This window comes from Contarinia nasturtii, unplaced genomic scaffold (assembly GCF_009176525.2).
Source record: "Contarinia nasturtii isolate CC-2019 unplaced genomic scaffold, AAFC_CNas_1.1 Cnas_scaffold_129, whole genome shotgun sequence".
Lineage (NCBI taxonomy): Eukaryota > Metazoa > Arthropoda > Insecta > Diptera > Cecidomyiidae > Contarinia > Contarinia nasturtii.
This window is the reverse complement of record NW_022197486.1, coordinates 5337512-5356819: the sequence shown is the minus strand read 5'-3', so window position 1 is coordinate 5356819 and position 19308 is coordinate 5337512. Positions and strand designations below refer to the sequence as shown.

Here is a 19308-nt window from a genome sequence, read left to right as displayed (position 1 = left end):
TACACCGTTTTTTTTAGTGTATCGTTTACACTTTTATGTCGACACTTTTGTATGGAAGTTTTACACTACTTTTATGGTGTATATTTTACACTGATAGTGTATAGTATACCATTACACCACAGATGAATACTTTACACCAAAATCATTGTCCAAAATACATTGCAAAAAATTTCGGTATATTTTTTTCACGAACGGTGTAAAATTTTCAAGTTTTCGATAGAAGTTAAAAGTATATTTTTCTTGTCAACAAATTTAATAATTTTTCCTCTGTAAGACTACAATATTTTGGATTTTTTGTCGTTTCTATGCCCGAAAAATTAAAACGAAAGGTAGTTCTTCGACTGAAATTTGAAACTACCCCCTCTAAAATTTATGCGCCTTTGATATTATGCCGATTTAATAAAAATACTTTTTTTTGAAAATTTGCAATTTTTTCTCATTTTTCATTTTTACTTCAAAAAAGCAATTTTTTTGCCCTCAGATCATGAAAATATTGAAAGATAAGCAATATTGCAATAATTTAAGTCCCAATATTTATGAAATTAATTCATTTTAATATTCTTGAAGATGTGATTACAAACATGTCCTCCATATTTCCATACTTCACACGACAAAAATTATCAAAAATATGGTCTGATGTATATTTTTCACTACTTACGGTAGTGGTGTATATTATGCTCCAAAATCCAGTGATTTATTTATACCATGCGTGTTTAATTTACACTAGATGATAGTGACGCACTGCGTTACTCAAATTTCGTGTATATTTTTCCTGTAAAATTTAATTTCAAGGTTTCTTTTACACTAAATATCGCAGTGTATTTAATACACCGAAATTTACACCAAAAAAATGGTAAAAATACGTTAAATAATTCAAATTTTGCTTGAATACACCAAAATTGGGCAAATACACCGAAATTTTTTGCGATTTTACACTACTTTGAAAAATTTTGCCCACTGAGAAATTTGCATGTTTCTTTAACGACCTGTAATATCAACAATGTTATTAAATCGCTTGGTGATGGCAGTTTGAAATTTGTAAAACACTTTTCTACATCATTTACATCAGACGATACGATAAATGAATGGGTAAGAATAATCATGAGCTCCAAACATTCTTTGAAAAAATACTGATACAAGACGATGAATTAAAATAAATGAGATACTAACTCGCGTTTAAAATAAATCTGATACTTGAAAGATATTGAAAATAAAAGTGGTATGTATCACATTTATTTTCAATTCGTTCAAGTATCAAATTTATTTTCAATTCTGGCTAGTATCTCATTTATTTTAACTCATTTGTGCATTATACTGAGTCTCCGAGAGTTTCATATAAGCCTTCCCATGTAGATGGTAAAAAATTGTGAAAAATGAAAAAAATAATTAAATTTTTTTTCTTCGATTTACAAATACTATTCAATTTTCTGTACCATCTGGTGAAATCAGAATGAAAAAAATCGCATTCCCTATCACCCAAATCACGATTGGCATTCGGTCACTATTCAATAGGTGTTACATAGGAAGTTTATATGAAACTCTAGGAGACTCGGTATAGAGCACCCAAACAGTGAAAAAAGTCCAGATCGTGATTTATATGATATGGGATGCGATTTTTTTCATTCTGATTTCACCAGATGGTACAGAAAATTGAATAGTATTTGTAAATCGAAGAAAAAAAATTTAATTATTTTTTTCATTTTTCACGATTTTTTACCATTTACATGGGAAGGCTTATATGAAACTCTCGGAGACTCGGTATAATGCACAAATGAGTTAAAATAAATGAGATACTAGCCAGAATTGAAAATAAATTTGATACTTGAACGAATTGAAAATAAAAGTGATACATACCGCTTTTATTTTCAATATCTTTCAAGTATCAGATTTATTTTAAACGCGAGTTAGTATCTCATTTATTTTAATTCATCGTCTTGTATCAGTATTTTTTTAAAGAATGTTTGGAGCTCATGATTATTCTTACCCATTCAAATAATGCTGTTGATTTTACACATTGCATAGAAGAGTCAATCTTGGGAAAAGAGTTCAGAATTCAAACCACTAAAAAAAAAGACAAAACAAAGTTGAAAACAGTAAAGTTTACATCGCCAGATAATGAATTTTATGATGATAATATCAATAATCTTAAACCTTTTTATGAAATGATTTATGTTCATCCCGGTTCAAGAATTGAGAAAAAAAAGTGGATTCCATATATGTTGGCAGAAGAACCTTTTAATGTTATAATTTTTAAACAACAAGAACAAGACCAGAAAGAATTTGTCGAACGAAACAAAGCATACGAGTCTGTGATGCATCATCAAAAAAAAGAAGAAATGAAAGACTACATGGAAATAGATTCACTTTTCAGTTAAATTTTGGCGTTATAAATAAATGATCTATCTGAATTAAAATATCTGTATTTTAATGAAAATTGAATTTGCAAATGATGATGTACTCGTTTGCAAAAATTTAATGAAATTATGATTTTTCATCGGCGGTAACTCATTTTTAAGACTTGATTCGGATTCAGCGCCCCAATTTACCCTAAAAATGACTATTCATACCATAATGACTGTCAAAAGCTATCACTAATTCGCTAGATATAAATTATTTTATTTTCGAAAAAATTTTGAAAAGAAAAAATACAAACAACTTTTGAGAAAAAAAAAACAAAGGACAAGTAAATTTTGATGCATTTTTTCTTCGGGGAAGCATTTCTCTCGAGAATCAAAAATGGGAAAATGCAGAATCCGTTGATCGTTCAGTTGATTTCAGTATTTGGATCTTTATACACTCTATTTACAGTATCCAACTACCCAGCCGAGTTGTTTGTAACAGAAACCAGAACAACAAGCTCCTTGACTGCCGTCAGGTTACTGACGATACACTGAAATAGTAAAAAGATATAAAATTTATTGCAATCAAATCAATTCGAAGATCGATTACTGACACCATTATGGCTTGCAATACAGCCCTCAACAGACACCATCGCCATTACCGATACACAAATGATCATCAAATCAAATTCCAATATTTGAGACATGTTGCTTTTGTATTTTAATTGGTATTCACTACTAACTTTATGAGGTTCAACCATGAAATGTTCTACTTTTATACAAATGGATTTCAAATTTGAAATTTTGGTGGGGGAACTAAAATTGCATATCTTGATTGGTATCTTTCGTATTTATTGAAAAACATAACTGAATAACAACTAATAATAATTGATTTAGAAATTTGTGTTGTGTTTTTTTTTCGATAACGTCTGTTTGAATTCCCAAGTGCATTGATCACAATAATGATTATTGCGGAGCAAAGATTATCGCAAAAACGGAAGACAAATTTTCAAGTCAACTATTATTAGTTGTTATTCAGTTATTTACAAAACAGTAATATTTATTATGATGAACAATTTGGGCTTGAGAATTTCACACATTTTTTCGACGAAGAGCACTATGAAAACTAATAAATATTGTCAAGGACCATTTACATCTCAAGGGGATATCAAAACGTCTCTAATACAGCAAAATAAACTTTTACAACGTGTGCCGGGTGGATTTGAAACTAATTTTTATGTAATTTTTCAACGATTTAAAAGTGGTTTCTTGAAAATTTTGGATTATTTTTTTAATATTGTTTTGTATTGAAATACAGAATATTCTGATCTTTAAAACATAATCCATGAGAAATAAGGAGGATTTTTGCGCACAAACTAACATTTTGCGTCTACTCAAAGTTGAATAAAATTGTTAAATACGTGGTTGTGGCAGCACCCATCTGAAAAACACACAGTCACGTTAGACTAATCTTTGAAATTAATTTTTAAAAATGTCATTCATACCGTAAATAACAATGTCCAATCAAATACAAAGAATCCGCACGAAGCAATGGCGTGACGATGTTGCAACTGCTGTGACAATTGAGTTAACTAATTTGAAAGAATCAGTAGTCGAAATGTGTTAAAAATGCTTCGAATGAAAATTGTAAACATACATACCGAAAACGCAACCACATCCACTTCATTGTAGCAATTTAAAATTTCGTGCACAATGTGAGCAGTTCTTTTCCCCTTTTTATCAAAAACAAAATAAAAAGTTACATTTACATAACCACATATTCTTTTCTCACTTGGTATAATATAAGTATTACTTCATTGGCGACACGATTTGATGTATATAAAACCAACAACACAATAACTAAGAAGTATAGTTCCCATTTGAAATGTATCCATGTTGAATCTCTGTAAAGCTCCGTTCGATCACGCAAATATCGATAGCCAGTGTAAAATCCAAGGACAGAATAGGCAAATGTATATGCCATGATAAACATCACCTAATGTCCACGTTAATATCAGGGAATATCTTTCATTTCATAACGAATTACCTGAAATGAATAGCAAATGTTGACATCATCCATGATGTCGATCAGATAGCTATGTTCACGTCCAATGAATTTAATAGCCCTAACAGTATCTTCTTTATTAGAATTGATCAACAATTCTGTAGTTTTTTCATTCAATAATCGATTCCTGGTTATTGAAATAAATGTATCAAAACATGAAAAAAGCTCAAGTAAACAAAAACCTCAAAAAGGAGTTTAATGCAACGAAACGCTTGTGGAGATTTCTTAGGAATGTGATATATGACATTGAAGGAATGAATAAGGACGCAAATTGAAACAAATAGGATCCATAATAGTTGAATAGTTCAAATGCAGTGAAGTGATCAAACAAATTGTAGAATAAATACGTTGTAACGAATAGAAAAATGGCCACCACTGTTCCTACTGCACAGCACACAATATTATTTCGATATTCTTTTTCATAATCAAATTGGATTTCGCTGCGCTGTGCTTTGACCATCAACTGTAAATTTAAACACAAATCATTGTTGAAGTCACTTTAAGAACTTAAAATCACAAGTTTCAATTCACCTTTTTATCGAAAGTGTTGAACATTTTCAAAATATTGAACATTTTGAAACGATTATACATATCCATGGCGATAGTTAGGGCGCCAATGAGAAGTCCCATTATTAAAATCATATAGTCACTATGAATCATGAGGTACGAAGAGTTTGAACTTTTCGGGAGTATGATATTATCGCACTGGAAAATGGCCAACGATATGTATAAACATATTGAGATTACGAACCAAACACAATCTAAAGTTCCAACTCTGAGCTCGTGCGTTGCTACATCCGAATTATAAGTTATCGAAAATGGCATGAGACCGAACATTCGTGAGAAATAATAAATTGGGCGAAAACCATATGCAAAATCCATTTGTTTCCGTTGTATTTTAGCACTTTTATGCCAATCATTGATCGCTGGATGCACCATTCTTATCGTTGTTTCATTTCTTTTACTTTTTCGGATGAATTTCTCCATTGTTTAAGCGAAGAACGTTAACATATTTTATACACTATCAAGTTTTAAACTTCAATGTGCACATGAATGAGGACTTGCAATCCTTAGCCACTTCATTTGCCATCAACGTTATCTGATGATGTACTCGTTTTATCATGACATCGACAGCACCTAATTCGATTTACTTAATTAGAAATTATTGTGCATATAATAGAAGATAACTGGGAAAAGTCATTATTATAAATTAAATTAATTTCCAAGCCGATTGATGCATTTTAATTTAAATTAGTGATTCATACAAATTGTTACACAAAGATACACTTCTCCAGCTTATACTTTTCTCAAAAATAATCGAAAAAGATTTTAAATTCAAGCGGAATATTGATCTGATAAATCGTTTGAATAAATATTTACTATTCTAAAAATAGACTCGTGTAGAGTGAAACTAGTTTTGGTTTTTAGCTCAGAGATTGATATACCGTTGGATAGCTTGACCATTGCTACAAATTTTTTCATCGTCTAAAGTGCGACGCATACAAAAATGTCAAAGAGATTGACAAAAAAGAAAAAAATGAAAACGCAAAAATATTACTGTTTATTGATATATTTATTTAGTGCACTTGAAATTTTAAAAAGAAAACGCTCTTAAATGTGACGAGTCCGCCCTAAAACGACAAGTACCCCAAACATACAAATCCTCTCGCCTCATTTCGATGAAGCTCAAATTCGTGTTACCGTTTCTGGTCGACCATTTAGTAGCCAAGAAGACATTGTCACAAGTACAAATTTTTATTTTTCGTGCTCCGACTAACTTGGCACGTTCTGCATTAAACATTGTCAAAACTACATTTATTTTTCGAGGTATGAATTTAATTTTGTTCAATATCGGCGGTCGATGGAATTCGAAATTTCGGAATTTTTTCGATTTTTTTGTTCAATAGCATAATGTCATCGATATAAGCCCCAAGAATTTGAAGTCGTTCGATTTTCGTCAGGCACTTTGCTAAAATATCTATATCCTTGAGGTCATAGAATCTCTTTAACATAGTTAATTCTCTCAAATTGGTCAATTGGTCTAAATCATAACCTAGATTATAACAATCGCTACATTCAATGCACAATAACTCGAGACCTTTGAGTGACATCAACTTAGTCCTGTTCCCTTCGAAAGCACGAATCTTAAAGTATAGTCGCTTAATGTTGATTTGATAATTCCAAAAGAGTTTCAACTGGTGGATGACAGTAAAATCCATTGAATTCCAATATATCCAATTTTGCATTGGAATTTAAAAGTATGTCACGATTCACCCACAAAAATTCTGTGGTAGTGGGAAATCTCTGTACATTTTGATTACGTACGAAAAATTCACGTAGCTTTTCGGCAAAACTGTGCAGAAGGCATCAATTCTAAGCGTTCAAGCTTGGGATATTTTTGCAATAACCAGTTGTCTATATGTTTTTAGCGGTAACCGGCATCCGAATCTACAATATAAATCTCTTTAAATATAATATTTTTTATAAGAAAATGTCTAGCACATTTGATAGAACATAAAACGTTGTTTCTAAAAACCTTATAAACAATGCAATGTGTGATAGCGCCATCTATATGAAAAAAAAAAAAAAAAAACAAATGGTGTTGCCTGTTTGCGTTTGTAGTGCTTCAATAAGTACAATACACAGCTTGAATGTGTCAAAAACTATGTTTACTAAGTGAGACATTTCGAAGAACAGCCAATTATCAAAATAAGTATTAGTGTCGAGTTTACAGAAACGGTTTAGATTTTGTGTTTGTTTGAAAAATCATTCAATTTAGAATTTAAAAAAAAATGTCAAAACGACGTGGTAAGTATTGAAATGATGCTTAAAAATAATATAAAATGTTTAAAATGGCCGATTGTTTCATTCTAGCAAATGAAGTTGTTGTGGCTCGTGGCCGTTTAAAGGGAGCATTACAAGAGCTTGCAAATGTAAATGACGATGATGATGATTTGGATGCAAGTAAACCAAGCCGTGGACGTCCACCAAAACGTGCCAAAAAAGAACCGACACCACCACCACAGCCGCAAATCCAACATAGTTTCATTATGAAATTGTTCGATCGTTGCGTTGACCTTGCCAAATACAATGAACATACTGCACTTTATCCCATTTGTCGGGCTTGGATGTTAAATCAACCTCGATCTAATGCGATTATCAAGTAAGTTTCAATTTAAAAAAAAAAGCACAAAAATAGCTTTTTTCGAATTATTCTTTTCTAAAGTGTTCAACTTTTTTCTTCAGCTACAAAACCAAAAAGGAAATTTCATTCGTAAAACGCGAAGAGAATGATGATCTTTTGGAGGACATCAAAGCCGAACGAATAACTGAAATCAGCGACTTACCACCATGTAAAGATGTTGACATTTCACGAATACCATTACCATTGCCATTTCAAAAAAATAGCAACAGCACAGAGGACGTGGATAGAGTATGTTGGATTTGTTGATTTTTCTGAACAATTTTACTATTTTACCACAATTTAATTATTCGGAAATATTTGCGTTTTCAATAGGGATTTGACGGACCAAAACATGATCGTAATGTGTTGTTAACGTCGTGGAAAGAGCGTTGGTGCCAAGTACGTAAAAAATGGCTGGATCATACAAAGGATTATGAAGAGAAAAAACACGGTGTCAATATGGCCATTTTAGAGGCATTATACAAAAAATAATACATTCACCATCATCGCAATCGATTTCTTTACCATCATTGTCAATTTCTTATAGTAGCTAAAATCGTTTGGATTTATGAAATCAAAAATGTGACGAGTATTTTTTCAATTTATTTTCCATTTTCACTTTAAATTTCGATTTAGGTCTGGTGTTTAATTTAATGTTTTATATGGACGTGATTTTGTTTATTATTTGGATTTTTTTTCACTTACAGTGTAAATTAGTAAACAAAAACCAATGTACAATTGTACAAACAATCTACAAGTCGACAACATAATTATATAAATTAACATAACATCAGTACAATCATTGGATATTTTGTTATTTTTTTATTGTATTTACGGTAGCGAAAATAGGGGAAATTTAGAAGATTTGTGGAATGATGGCGCGACGATTTTTCGGATAATTTTTGAATGTCTCAAGGTACCATTTATGTTTGAGCCAAGCAAATTCAATTTTCGAAAAAAAATTCAAACAAAAGTAATGAAAAATCAGAGAAAAAGCGTCCACTATGAAATTTAAGCATTTTTTCGCATTCGTTCGTAGAAAATGTTCTATTTCCATTCTGTACTCCATTTTTTAGCGTGTTCGTCGTTTGTACGAAAAATCCGAACATTTAATTTTCAACGAACGAACGCAAAACAATTCTATAAACGAACGAACGAACATAATGTGAACGAACGTTTGTGGACAGCTCTGATATTATTTTCAATCTATTTTGAAGAAGAAGAAAAGGTCAAGTATAATAAATGAGTATTATGCTTGGTTATCTTTAAAATGATTTTAATTTTCCGCACACACCTAGTCCCCAAAGACCCCCTAAAAACATGTTTTCTGGGTGTTTTGGGGGCCAGGGAACATGAATCAGCCATTTCGATGTCCGAAAATTTCTTAACACGATAACTTTCAAACAAGAAAAGTAATTCAAAATCTGACTTCACGGGATGATTGGGGGTGCCGAGGAATAAAAACCATTAGATTTTGAGCGACTTTGGTTGATAAAGTGAAGTGTAATGTCTGGTGTGATGCCCATGGGCATCCATGGGACAAATTCAATTTTTCTTCCAAAAGTGATCTTTAATGTATTCCTAAACACTCAAAAATAAGAATTGGGGGTTTTTGGGTACGAGAAAACCGAAAATGACATTAGTTTTGCGATACAAATAATTTTCGACACACTTTTCATACAAAAATTACAAAAAAATTGGATTTTTGTATGGAAGCCATGCCTGAATGATATCGTAATAAGCTGAAATTTTGCACAGATTATTTTTATCACACAAAAATAACATTCGGAGAGTTTGAAGAAATTTCAATGGATAATAGGGGTACCTCCCATAAAAAATTTTGGACTTTTCGCTCAAAAACGAAAATTTTGTATGGGAAGTACCCCTAATATGCACTGAAGTTTCTTCAAATCTGCTGAGATTATGTAGTTTGGCAATAAAATGAGATTAACAAGTTTTCACTGTAATTAAATTACTGTAACTACACATTTTGGGAAAAATCCGATCAATTTCCGTTTGAAGTAATTTAATCACCATAAAATCTTGTGAATCTTATTTTCTTGTCAAAATACACAATCTCAGCAAATTTAAAGAAATTTCAATACAATATGGGAGTACCTCTCATACAAAATTTTCGATTTTTTGCTCAAAAACGAAAATTTTGTATGGAAGTTGTATTGAAATTTTTTCGAACATTTAGAATGTCGGTTTTTGTGAAAAAAATAACCTCGGCAAAGTTGCCCTACATTCTGTACAATCAAATATTTTGGTTGATAGAGTGACGTGTCATGTCTGGTGTGATGCCCATGGCCATCCATAGGAAAAATTCAATTTTTCTTCCAAAAGTGATATTTAATGTATTCTTAAACACTCAAAAATACGAGAAAACCGAATATGACATTAGTTTTGCGATACAAATAATTTTCGACACACTTTTCATACAAAAATTACAAAAAAATTGGATTTTTGTATGGAAGCCATGCCTGAATGATATCGTAATGAGCTGAAACTTTGCACAGGTTATTTTTATCACACAAAAATAACATTCCGAGAGTTTGGAGACATTTCAATGGATAATAGCCTCCCATACAAAATTTTGGATTTTCCGCTCAAAAACGAAAAGTTTTGTATGGGAAGTACCCCTAATATGCACTGAAGTTTCTTCAAATTTGCTGAGATTATGTAGTTTAGAATTGATGCCTCCTGCAGAATCTTGTCGAATTGAAGAGCTACGTGAATTTTTCGTACGTAATCAAAATAAGTACAAAACACTTCTTTCGAAGTTCCCACTATGACGCAATACTGTAAATCTAAAAATGGTCTGATATAAATTTTCAGTGACGCGTTCGTTCATTTACATACAAATATTAATATTGCGTCGCCTCTTTTACCTCAAGAGAACGATAACATGTAAACAACACGAAAATAATAGAATTCAATGACGTCTTTTGTTTGTGTTAGACTTTCAAAGGCGACGCAATATTAATATTTGTATGTATATGAACGAACGCGTCACTGAAAATTTATATCAGACCATTTTTAGATTTACAGTATTGCGTCACAGTGGGAACTTGAAAATGTCACATAACACGCCACCTGGCGGACATTTTTGAAAAAATTTCTATTTTGACTTCGGATCCAGAAAGGTGAGTCTCATACCTTTCCAACGACGTATAAATCATTGTTGTACCTTACAGATGGCCAGAAAAATGTCCGATTGATGGAAAACTCAAAAGGGGCCTCCCAAAAATTTTCGACCCCAGACCCGAGAGACATACGAGATGAAATCGAAAATTTCAAAAGCACATATATTCTCAGTTTTCCATCTACTTTCAATAAAAATTGGTTTCAAAACGTTTTTCAAAAAGTACGGAGAAAAAAAAGCAGACATACAAACATATCATCCGGCCAATTTTGAGGTTTTTGGCCATTTTTGGCAAATTGACCATATCTCGTCCACTTTTCAACCGATCGTGATGATATTTTTTGTTATTATAAATTTGACCCCCCCTGAAAAAAAAAACCGTGCGCACGTGTGATACTCGTGACAATGTCTTCTTGGCTACCAAATGGTCGACCAGAAACGGCGACGCGAAATGAGAAGAGAGGATTCGTATTTTTGGGGTCCATATCTTTTTAGGACAGATAAGTCATATACAAGGAAGAGAACCCACGTGAAACGCCGTTTTCGTTTTAAAATTTTAAGTCCACTAAATAAATATCTCAATAAAGAGTAACATTTTTGTGTTTTCGTTTTGTCTCTTTTTTGACAATTCCCTTGACATTTTTGTGTGCGCCGTACTTTAGACGATGAAAAAATTTATTTGGCCAAAAATCTCAATTTTTTATTTTATTCGCAATCAAATCACTTTTTTCAGCATAGTTCGAACGGTATATCAATCTCTTCGATATCTTTTCATTTAAACATTTTCTGTGCAGATAAACTTATTCCATTATACGTATGAGGTCATTTGCTGAGCATATTTTATTATACAAATATCAAAACGGTTTCTTAAGCGAAAGTGAAACGATTGTTTTTTTTTTTTTCAGTGTTTTCTTATGATTGTAACTTCCAATTACAAACATCAGATTTTAGGTGGAAAAATATCGAGAGAGGTAAGCATAGAATCCAATTCTAGTGTAAAAAAGAGTTTTTTGATTCCACTCGAAAAAAATAATTACGGGGGAGAATTTGGATAAAAAATATGGGGGGTAATCGTAATTTATAACAGACAATATATTGAACTAACTGGTCAGTTGAGCTGACAGTACGTTAGCCAGCTAAATGGACTAAAACAATAGAAGTTATTGTTATAATGAACAATCACTTCTATTAAAACAAGAAAAGTGATTCATCATTAAAACAATAACGTCTATTGTTTTAGCCCATTTAGCTGGCTAACGTACTGTCAGCTCAACTGACCAGTTAATTCAATATATTGTCTGATTTATAATGAGGTAATTAGAAACGAGATTTTTTTAATACTGACATTCGCATTTATTAAGACTTAAATAAAAAAAATCCATCATTTATTGAGTATATGCCAATTTTACTGGCTTTTTACAAATAAAATTTCAATTTTTCACCCGTTCGGGTGTCGTAGTTCTTAAATTTTCTTAATCGTATTTTTAAATCTCCTGAAATCCTTGATAATTCTAAAATTCTATAGAATTTTAAGTTTTAAGTTTAAAAAATATAAATTCACTCGATAAAACAAAATCCGTCAGAAAATGTCAATATGCTTAGAATTAGAACTCATTAACACTAGATCCTTAATTGTATGGCAATTAATTTTAATTATTTGCTTCGACCAAGTGAAGCGGTGTACATTGAACCAGATTCACCATCATAATGTAGTAAATCTGGTGTTTTATTGCCGCGATAAGTGCGTTTAACAGCGCGTTTCTTTTCCAAGTCAATTATTGTGGCTGCTGCGTTTGCTTCAATTGTTTGTAAGCTTTGGGTGCGCTGAAGTGAGAGTCGTAATGGTTTTTTCGGCGGTGTTGGTCGGCTATTTCGTATTCGTGATGTGTTTGATAATGGTGTTGCAACCGGTTCGGACGTATAATCTACTTCACGTGGTTTTCGGCTAACATTGTGCTTTGGGATGCTTGATATATTCGATTTTGTTTCATCATCAAAATTTAAACTTTTTGCACTACGAATATCAATCGAATTTCCACCCTTTTTGTACCGATATCGACTGAAAATTTATATCATTATTAATATGAAGTTGAAAATTCGTTTCTTATTTGAGAGCCATTTCAAAAATTATACGTACCTTTCCATTCCAGCATAACCTTCATTGTGATCGACTTGCCTTGTTTTGAGTGATTTTGTTTCACATTTTGGTGTCTATAAAAATGTTCACAGAACAACGAATAAGTAAAAAAAAAGAGATAAAATTGAGCAAAATAGCGCTAACTTACTTCATCGTAAAGCAAATCGGGATGGGAATGACGATGTGAATGCGCACGTTGATTCATGTGATTTTCCTTTGAATGATCATGGTTTTTTTCTTTTTGCTTCAAAAAAGTGTGTACACTATTTTCGTTTTTATCGTGTGCCAGTTTCGATGGTGTCTCATACAATTTTCCATTATTCGATCCAATAAATTGATGCGAATGGCTGTGTTGAAGACCAGGACGTGGTAGGTGATGATAGTTGAAACTGTGATTTGATGTTGGTGTTGAACTTCCATCTTTGCTACTGGTTTTATGCATGGATTTTGTGTTTGTAGATAATGGTTCGTTAATTTTAATTGGTATCGAATTCGATGATGTTTGTATTGCCTTTCCTCCGACTATGGTTGCAATAAAATTGCCCCGCTGGAAGACCTGAGGCTTATCATTATTATCTTGATTACTCGATGAAATGCTGATGCTTGTGACATGGCCCTTAAAATGATTTTGATTGGTTTGTTGGTTTTTAGTTTGATTTTGACCTAAGGTCGGTGCCATTATTATATCTTTGGTTGATTGCTGCAACTCTTTTACCAAATCTTCCAAATATGAAATGCGATGTTGCAAGCGTTGATTATCTTCTTGTGATTGTAACAACGATTGACTATTATTCGGTTGTGATTTCTTTTTTCGTATTACAACTAGCTCACATCGTCCGGTTGAGTCATTCAGCTTTTGAATGTCCTCTTTCGATTGGACATTGATGAATTTTCCATTATATTCGATTATGCGATCACCTTGACATAAAGCTTCGCCATCTAAAGCCCATTCGATATAGATTCCACCGTCATCTTTGATATTGATACCAAAACGACCAAGATTCGCATTCACCGAATACAGCGACAAATTTATGCCATTTTTAAGCTGAAAATATAATGTGGATTGTTGATTTGCACCATCTGATTTCAACGTCTTATCAAGGCGATACTGTAGTGCACGAATCTCTTCTACCAATGACAATAATTGCAGTTCTTCGCGTCCCAGCGCATATTCGATTTCTGCTTGCCGGATTCTAATGTCGATGTTACTGCAAATGAATAATAAACGGATTCAACACGGATTATTGAAGTTAATATGAGTAATGGTTGACTTTTTTTTTAAATGTACATCACTCACTCTGTAATATCTAAGCTTTCCAATGCAGTTTTTAAATTTCGTATCGTAATACGTTTTTTATCAGCATCATTTCGAAGTTTTTGTAATTCATGTTCAGCTTTTGAAATTTCTGCTTCGTCCAATGGAATTCCCGGTCGCGGAAGCTTTCCCAAACCCAATTGCACTCGCAAACTCTGAATTATTGCTTCACGCTCTTGTAGAGCCGACTGATGCTCTGGTTTCATATTTGAATGTAGGCCCGAATGAGTGTCAGTGCTCGAATGAGTGGCCGGAATCAGTTGCCTTGATGACACCGAACTTCCTCCACCCAATGATGTACCTGTATTCATTTAAATTAAAAAAATATACATATTCATTTCAAATGTCAATCAGTTCTATTCAAAATAAAGTTTAAATGCTATGTACCTTTTCGTCGTCTTGGTGTATTTGTGCTGTTACTCAATGACACTTCTATATTGGCCATCTGAAAAAAGTGATACCATTATTTTTTTAAATCCTTCTGCATACCAAAAAATACATAATTTCGTCAATTTCATTGATTTTTTCATACATTTTCTATGCGCGGAGCGCTCTACTAGTACCGCTGCAATTCAATAGTTTTAACTATGCAATAAAATCTATGAGAACCAATCTCAAGGACCAAACCACTCGAAGATTAAAATTTCGATAAAAAGTAAGAATGAATTTTTTTTGTGGATATTTTGTATCGGTTTCGTTTTGGTTTAAGATATGGAGTATTTACATAAAAAATAACCGGAAAAACGCACTTTTGAAAAAAATGAAATTTTTTCAGATAAAAACATACACTCAGCATTGAGCTCTAACGTTTTCTTGCAGTGAAGACATTACGACGTATTTCGAAAAAAGTCTTGCAATCAAAAAATCCTATTAAATATTTGCGTCTGGGTGAACACTTATTTTAAAAACGGAACTTACCTTAGCTTCTAATGATTCTAAATGTGTCATTCTCGGTTGAGGTTTTTGTGGTGATAAAATTGACTAAAAGAAAATTCCATTCATCAACAACTGAAAAAATAAATAACTGAAAACACTGGTATTTACCATCGATTGAGAACGTTCTGTTTGAAATATACGTGGTCCACTTAGTACACTTCCGCAATCCATTTCTAAACGGGAGAATAAGATATACCATATGGCAAACTTGTTAGTTTTCATGTAATTTAATGGAAACCGTTCTTCTGCTTAGAACTTCTGAATATTTCATTCGCATTCTATTCGATTGAAAAATGTCTTTAAACAAACAAAAAAAATCGGCTATCAACTGAATTTTACTTGTTGAATATTTTGGTACGGGCTACCGTCGAGTCTCATGATAAATTCAATGGAATTCGACGTTAAAACGATTCGTATTTACAAATTACAAAAACGAAACAGTTTTTATTGAAAGATATACGTCTAATCCGAACCGAAATCTATTGTTTGGGAAGAAATACTCCAGTTTGAATTTGTCAACATCATAAAACCAGTTATTTTGAACAAGACATTTGAATAAACTTCTATTAGTTCACTTCTTTTGTCCAACAGACGATTGTCGCCAACATTTAGCCATAAAACATTAACACTAAACTTCTCGTTCACAAATGAAATACAAAACAGCAAAAGTTACATCGGACAAATTGTGTGAATACAATTTCTTGTATTTAAAAAACGAAAAGACAAAACTACCCACTTGTATTTAATTGTTTATCTGGAACGATTTATGCATTTTCATATAAATTTTCAAACACATTCTATTAGGCACAAAACCACATTCACTTTTTGTTTTATTAAACAAAGTCTTTTTAGCATTATGATCTCTTTTGGATGATGCTGATAATGATAAATGCACTTCTCAAATGTGACACAAATATATACGATATCGAAATTTAGAACCAAACAAATAAATAAATAAAATAAGATAAAATTAATATGATTTTATTTATATAAATATTCAAAGAATACTATGCATCAAACAAAAATAAAACGTACAATGTACACCAGTCGATGAGATCTTGCGACGCGGTTATACAATACCACTACAGACAACCGCTTTGTAACGCATACAATACAATTAAGAATGTATACATGTGAGAAATGGTGTGTATGTAGTTGTAGCATTCGCAACGATCGTTTGGGCGCGCATATGTAACTATGTTACAGTTCAATAACCATAAATTATTGTTTAGATACTTGACTATAGTCATATATGCGCTGTAATTAGAAGCGTCATATGCAACTATTTTTCCCTTTCGGATGTAGATGAATTTTTTCTCTGTTTTTTTTTTTCTGCTGAAGATAAATGCTTAACGGCAAACAGAAATATGTGTGTGTGTGTGTTTGTGATAAAATGGTCGAGAAACAGTTTGATGAAGTGTGTAAGAGAGAAATGAAAAACTCAATAGATGATTGTAGTAATTTATAGTCGATTTATTGTAGCAAAAATGAAACATAAATATTAAATTTATTGAAATTTTGTTGCACCCAACTGTTCAATGAGCTCCTTCATTTCACGCCTTTTCTCATTACAATTGATAACTATGTCGGTTGATGGTTGAACGGATGAATTGCCATCGGTTTGTTCGAAATTGTCGCAAAGAAACTTTTTCGCAAACTCTAATAAAAACAAACCACAATCATAATCGTTGTCTTGTTGAATGATTGGCACAATGTCGATGGACACTTCCATAAAATCAATGAATTGACCATGTTCTGTTGTTATTTGCTCCTGAATGAATGTCAATAGCTTTTTCAACAGTGTCGAACGTTGTGTTTTTAAAAATGTGATTGATGAATCGAGAACAATAATGCGTGGACATTCTTTTGGTTCATATTTGTCACAAATGAGATTTCGTGGATAACATATGATGATCAAAAACCAATGATGATTCGCATTCACTGGAATTAAAACGAATTCTTTGTTTAGAATTTGTAGTTTTGGTAGTGGTAGATTTTCATTGTTTTCTTGCAGTATTTTCTGATGGAATAGGCTCGGACAGATTTCGACTTTTTGTCGTTGCTCTTTTGACAATATTGCATCGTACAAATATTTTAAATAAAAGTCAAGTATTGCGTCGTTTAACAATCCTTCGGATTCAAGTGTTTCCATGTCAAATGGAAAAATCTGAATACCACCATATTCCAGAATGGGATCCATAATTGTAGAAATATCCTAAATAAAACTGGTCACTTAGCGTGTTTATATCAACAAAATTTATTAGTTGACATTTGAGCTGTCAATTCGTGGAATATGACGTTTTCAAACCAGTTACATATTTAAAAAAAAAAAGAAGAATGAAACGACAATTGATTTTCAAATGTTTTTATTTTTTTTTTTTTTTTTTAATCTGAAAAAACTGAAAAGCGGTTACAATCACATAAGAACGAATAAATAAGCATTAAGGAATGAAAATAATTAGTGTTTAGATGGTGAACCATTTTTTTTGTTTTGTTTAGTTTTTGTCGTGTGTGTGTGTGTTGCCAATGAACAAATCTTAAAAAAATCAACAAATTCAAATGCAGTGTGGTCGTCTTATTATCTTTGACAACGATTTTTAATTTATTATTTTTGTTTTTTTTTTAATTTTTTTTTTTAATTATTATATTAATGAATTCAACACTACTAAGACGCGCCTCAAACAAAATTAAGCATTTTAATTTTTGACCTTTTGTTGCAATTGTCTTTTTTTTACTTCTTCAAATTCGATAAACGTTTGTTGCAATTAAATGAAAGCGAATAATATAGCAAATTTATCACAAATGGCAGAAATATTATCTGAAACTTGGGATGTGTTTTCTTTATTACTTGTTTTGTTAAAATAAATTTGGTTTTCGTTTTGTTTCGATTAATTTCGAAACAATTTCTTCCGAACGAAATTTTTTTTTTATGAAAACTTTTTAACAAATCTTTTATTTGTTACATTTATGGGATGTTGGGGGAGGGGAGGGGGAGGGCTTGGCTACAAATTAGATTGAATTGATTGTTTTCATTCAAATGAGACGATGTGGAAAAGCTAACTTCGTAAAGTCAAAATCAGTATAAATAAATTTTTGTAAGCGAAACATCGTTTTAAGCAAATTAACGCAAAAATTTCATGTGACAAATGCAAAATAAAAAAAAAAATGTTTGGAACGAAGTACGTCGAAATCAACTATTCTCGGAATTGGTTTGGAAATATAATGATTGTTTTATGACATTTTTATTGATTGTTTTTTTCTCTTCTTCTTTCGTGTGTGTGTGTGTATGTTGAGATCTCATTGGGCATTCATTTCATTCCTGTAGCTAACTCTTTTTTTTTTGTAATGGTTTTTCTTTTATCTGTATGATTTTCTCACAAATATGGAAACGGTTCACTACTATCTAAGGTTCACGAATTTGAAACACCGGTCACGTAAATTTCACGCAATGTCGCTGTCTCCGATAAAACTATTATCGCGTCTCAAGATTTTGCTTACAAAAATTTGCTATTCACGATCATGACTTACTATTATGCGCCTTCTCAATATAAACATTAAGCAATCTGGAGATAAGAGAGAGAGAGAGAGAGAGAGAGAGAGAGATATCCAATTAGAAAAATTAATGATTTTTGCTTTGTTACGTTGAAATTATACCTTCGTTTACTAGGACTTAAATCTCTCAAATACGGCATGACTCTTGCTTCGCCCAATACAACATAGAAACGCACAATACAAAATACGGCTGCCTTTCGCACCATCGATTGGCAATCATCCGTTCGCTAAATTGAAAAATAATCACATCATTCTTGTTGTTGTTGTTGTTGAATAATTGAACGTAAAAATGAATGTTATTTTACCTTTGCAATACCTATCATCAAGTTTTCTATGTGAGCATCTGTAAATTGTTCACTTTGATTTGTTACTAATTCGGTTAGCAATTTTATTGCACACAAACTAGTCGGAAATTCACCGGTTGCTATCACTGGGTTTAGTATGTTAATTGTTCCATCAACAGGTAATACACTTGCAATTGGTTTTAAAATTTCATCGATTTTTGCAGCAACCTTACAAACAAACAAAAAAAAAAAACATTTATAAATTTAAATTGAAACAATTGTGCAAACATTTCGAGCAATCGAAAGAGAGAGAGAGAGAGAGAGAGAGAGAGAGAGAGAGAGAGAGAGAGA

The 19308-nt window shown here is 32.0% G+C and overlaps 4 protein-coding genes across 10 annotated transcripts in view; 2 read left to right on the top strand and 2 right to left on the bottom strand.

The window, feature by feature from the left end:
* LOC116344550 (senecionine N-oxygenase-like) overlaps positions 1 to 19308 on the top strand; it is a 31896-nt gene that overhangs the window by 6754 nt on the left and 5834 nt on the right. Inside the window, exon 6 of one of the 2 annotated variants that reach the window (XM_031773166.1) lies at positions 11639 to 11704. The exons of the other annotated variant lie outside the window; for it this stretch is intronic. Within the exon in view, the coding sequence (XP_031629026.1) occupies positions 11639 to 11704 (66 nt within the window). The remainder of the gene's footprint in view (positions 1 to 11638; positions 11705 to 19308) is intronic. 2 annotated transcript variants of the gene reach the window in all.
* On the top strand, positions 5384 to 8390 carry LOC116344577 (protein lin-37 homolog). The gene is made up of 4 exons (XM_031773177.1): positions 5384 to 7212; positions 7279 to 7567; positions 7651 to 7837; positions 7922 to 8390. The coding sequence occupies exons 1-4, from the start codon at positions 7197 to 7199 to the stop codon at positions 8078 to 8080; spliced, it is 651 nt and encodes a 216-aa protein (XP_031629037.1). The 5' UTR covers positions 5384 to 7196; the 3' UTR covers positions 8081 to 8390.
* LOC116344537 lies at positions 12112 to 16094 on the bottom strand. 2 transcript variants are annotated; one of them, XM_031773145.1, is made up of 8 exons: positions 15858 to 16094; positions 15230 to 15294; positions 15104 to 15166; positions 14573 to 14630; positions 14168 to 14486; positions 13019 to 14078; positions 12871 to 12944; positions 12112 to 12792 (listed from the first exon to the last, which is right to left on the bottom strand). In XM_031773145.1, exons 2-8 carry the CDS (start codon positions 15290 to 15292, stop codon positions 12387 to 12389), a joined length of 2043 nt encoding a protein of 680 aa, XP_031629005.1. In that variant the 5' UTR covers positions 15293 to 15294; positions 15858 to 16094; the 3' UTR covers positions 12112 to 12386. The 2 variants fall into 2 exon arrangements, with proteins under 2 accessions (XP_031629005.1, XP_031629014.1); XM_031773154.1 differs by lacking the exon at positions 15858 to 16094 and adding an exon at positions 15461 to 15708.
* LOC116344509 (CLIP-associating protein) overlaps positions 18438 to 19308 on the bottom strand; it is an 8666-nt gene continuing 7795 nt past the window's right edge. For all 5 annotated transcript variants that reach the window (XM_031773098.1, XM_031773124.1, XM_031773133.1 and 2 more), the window contains 3 exons: positions 18979 to 19185; positions 18776 to 18900; positions 18438 to 18684 (listed from right to left, as the gene is read on the bottom strand). In XM_031773098.1, the coding sequence (XP_031628958.1) occupies positions 18639 to 18684; positions 18776 to 18900; positions 18979 to 19185 (378 nt within the window). In that variant the 3' untranslated portion in view covers positions 18438 to 18638. The remainder of the gene's footprint in view (positions 18685 to 18775; positions 18901 to 18978; positions 19186 to 19308) is intronic.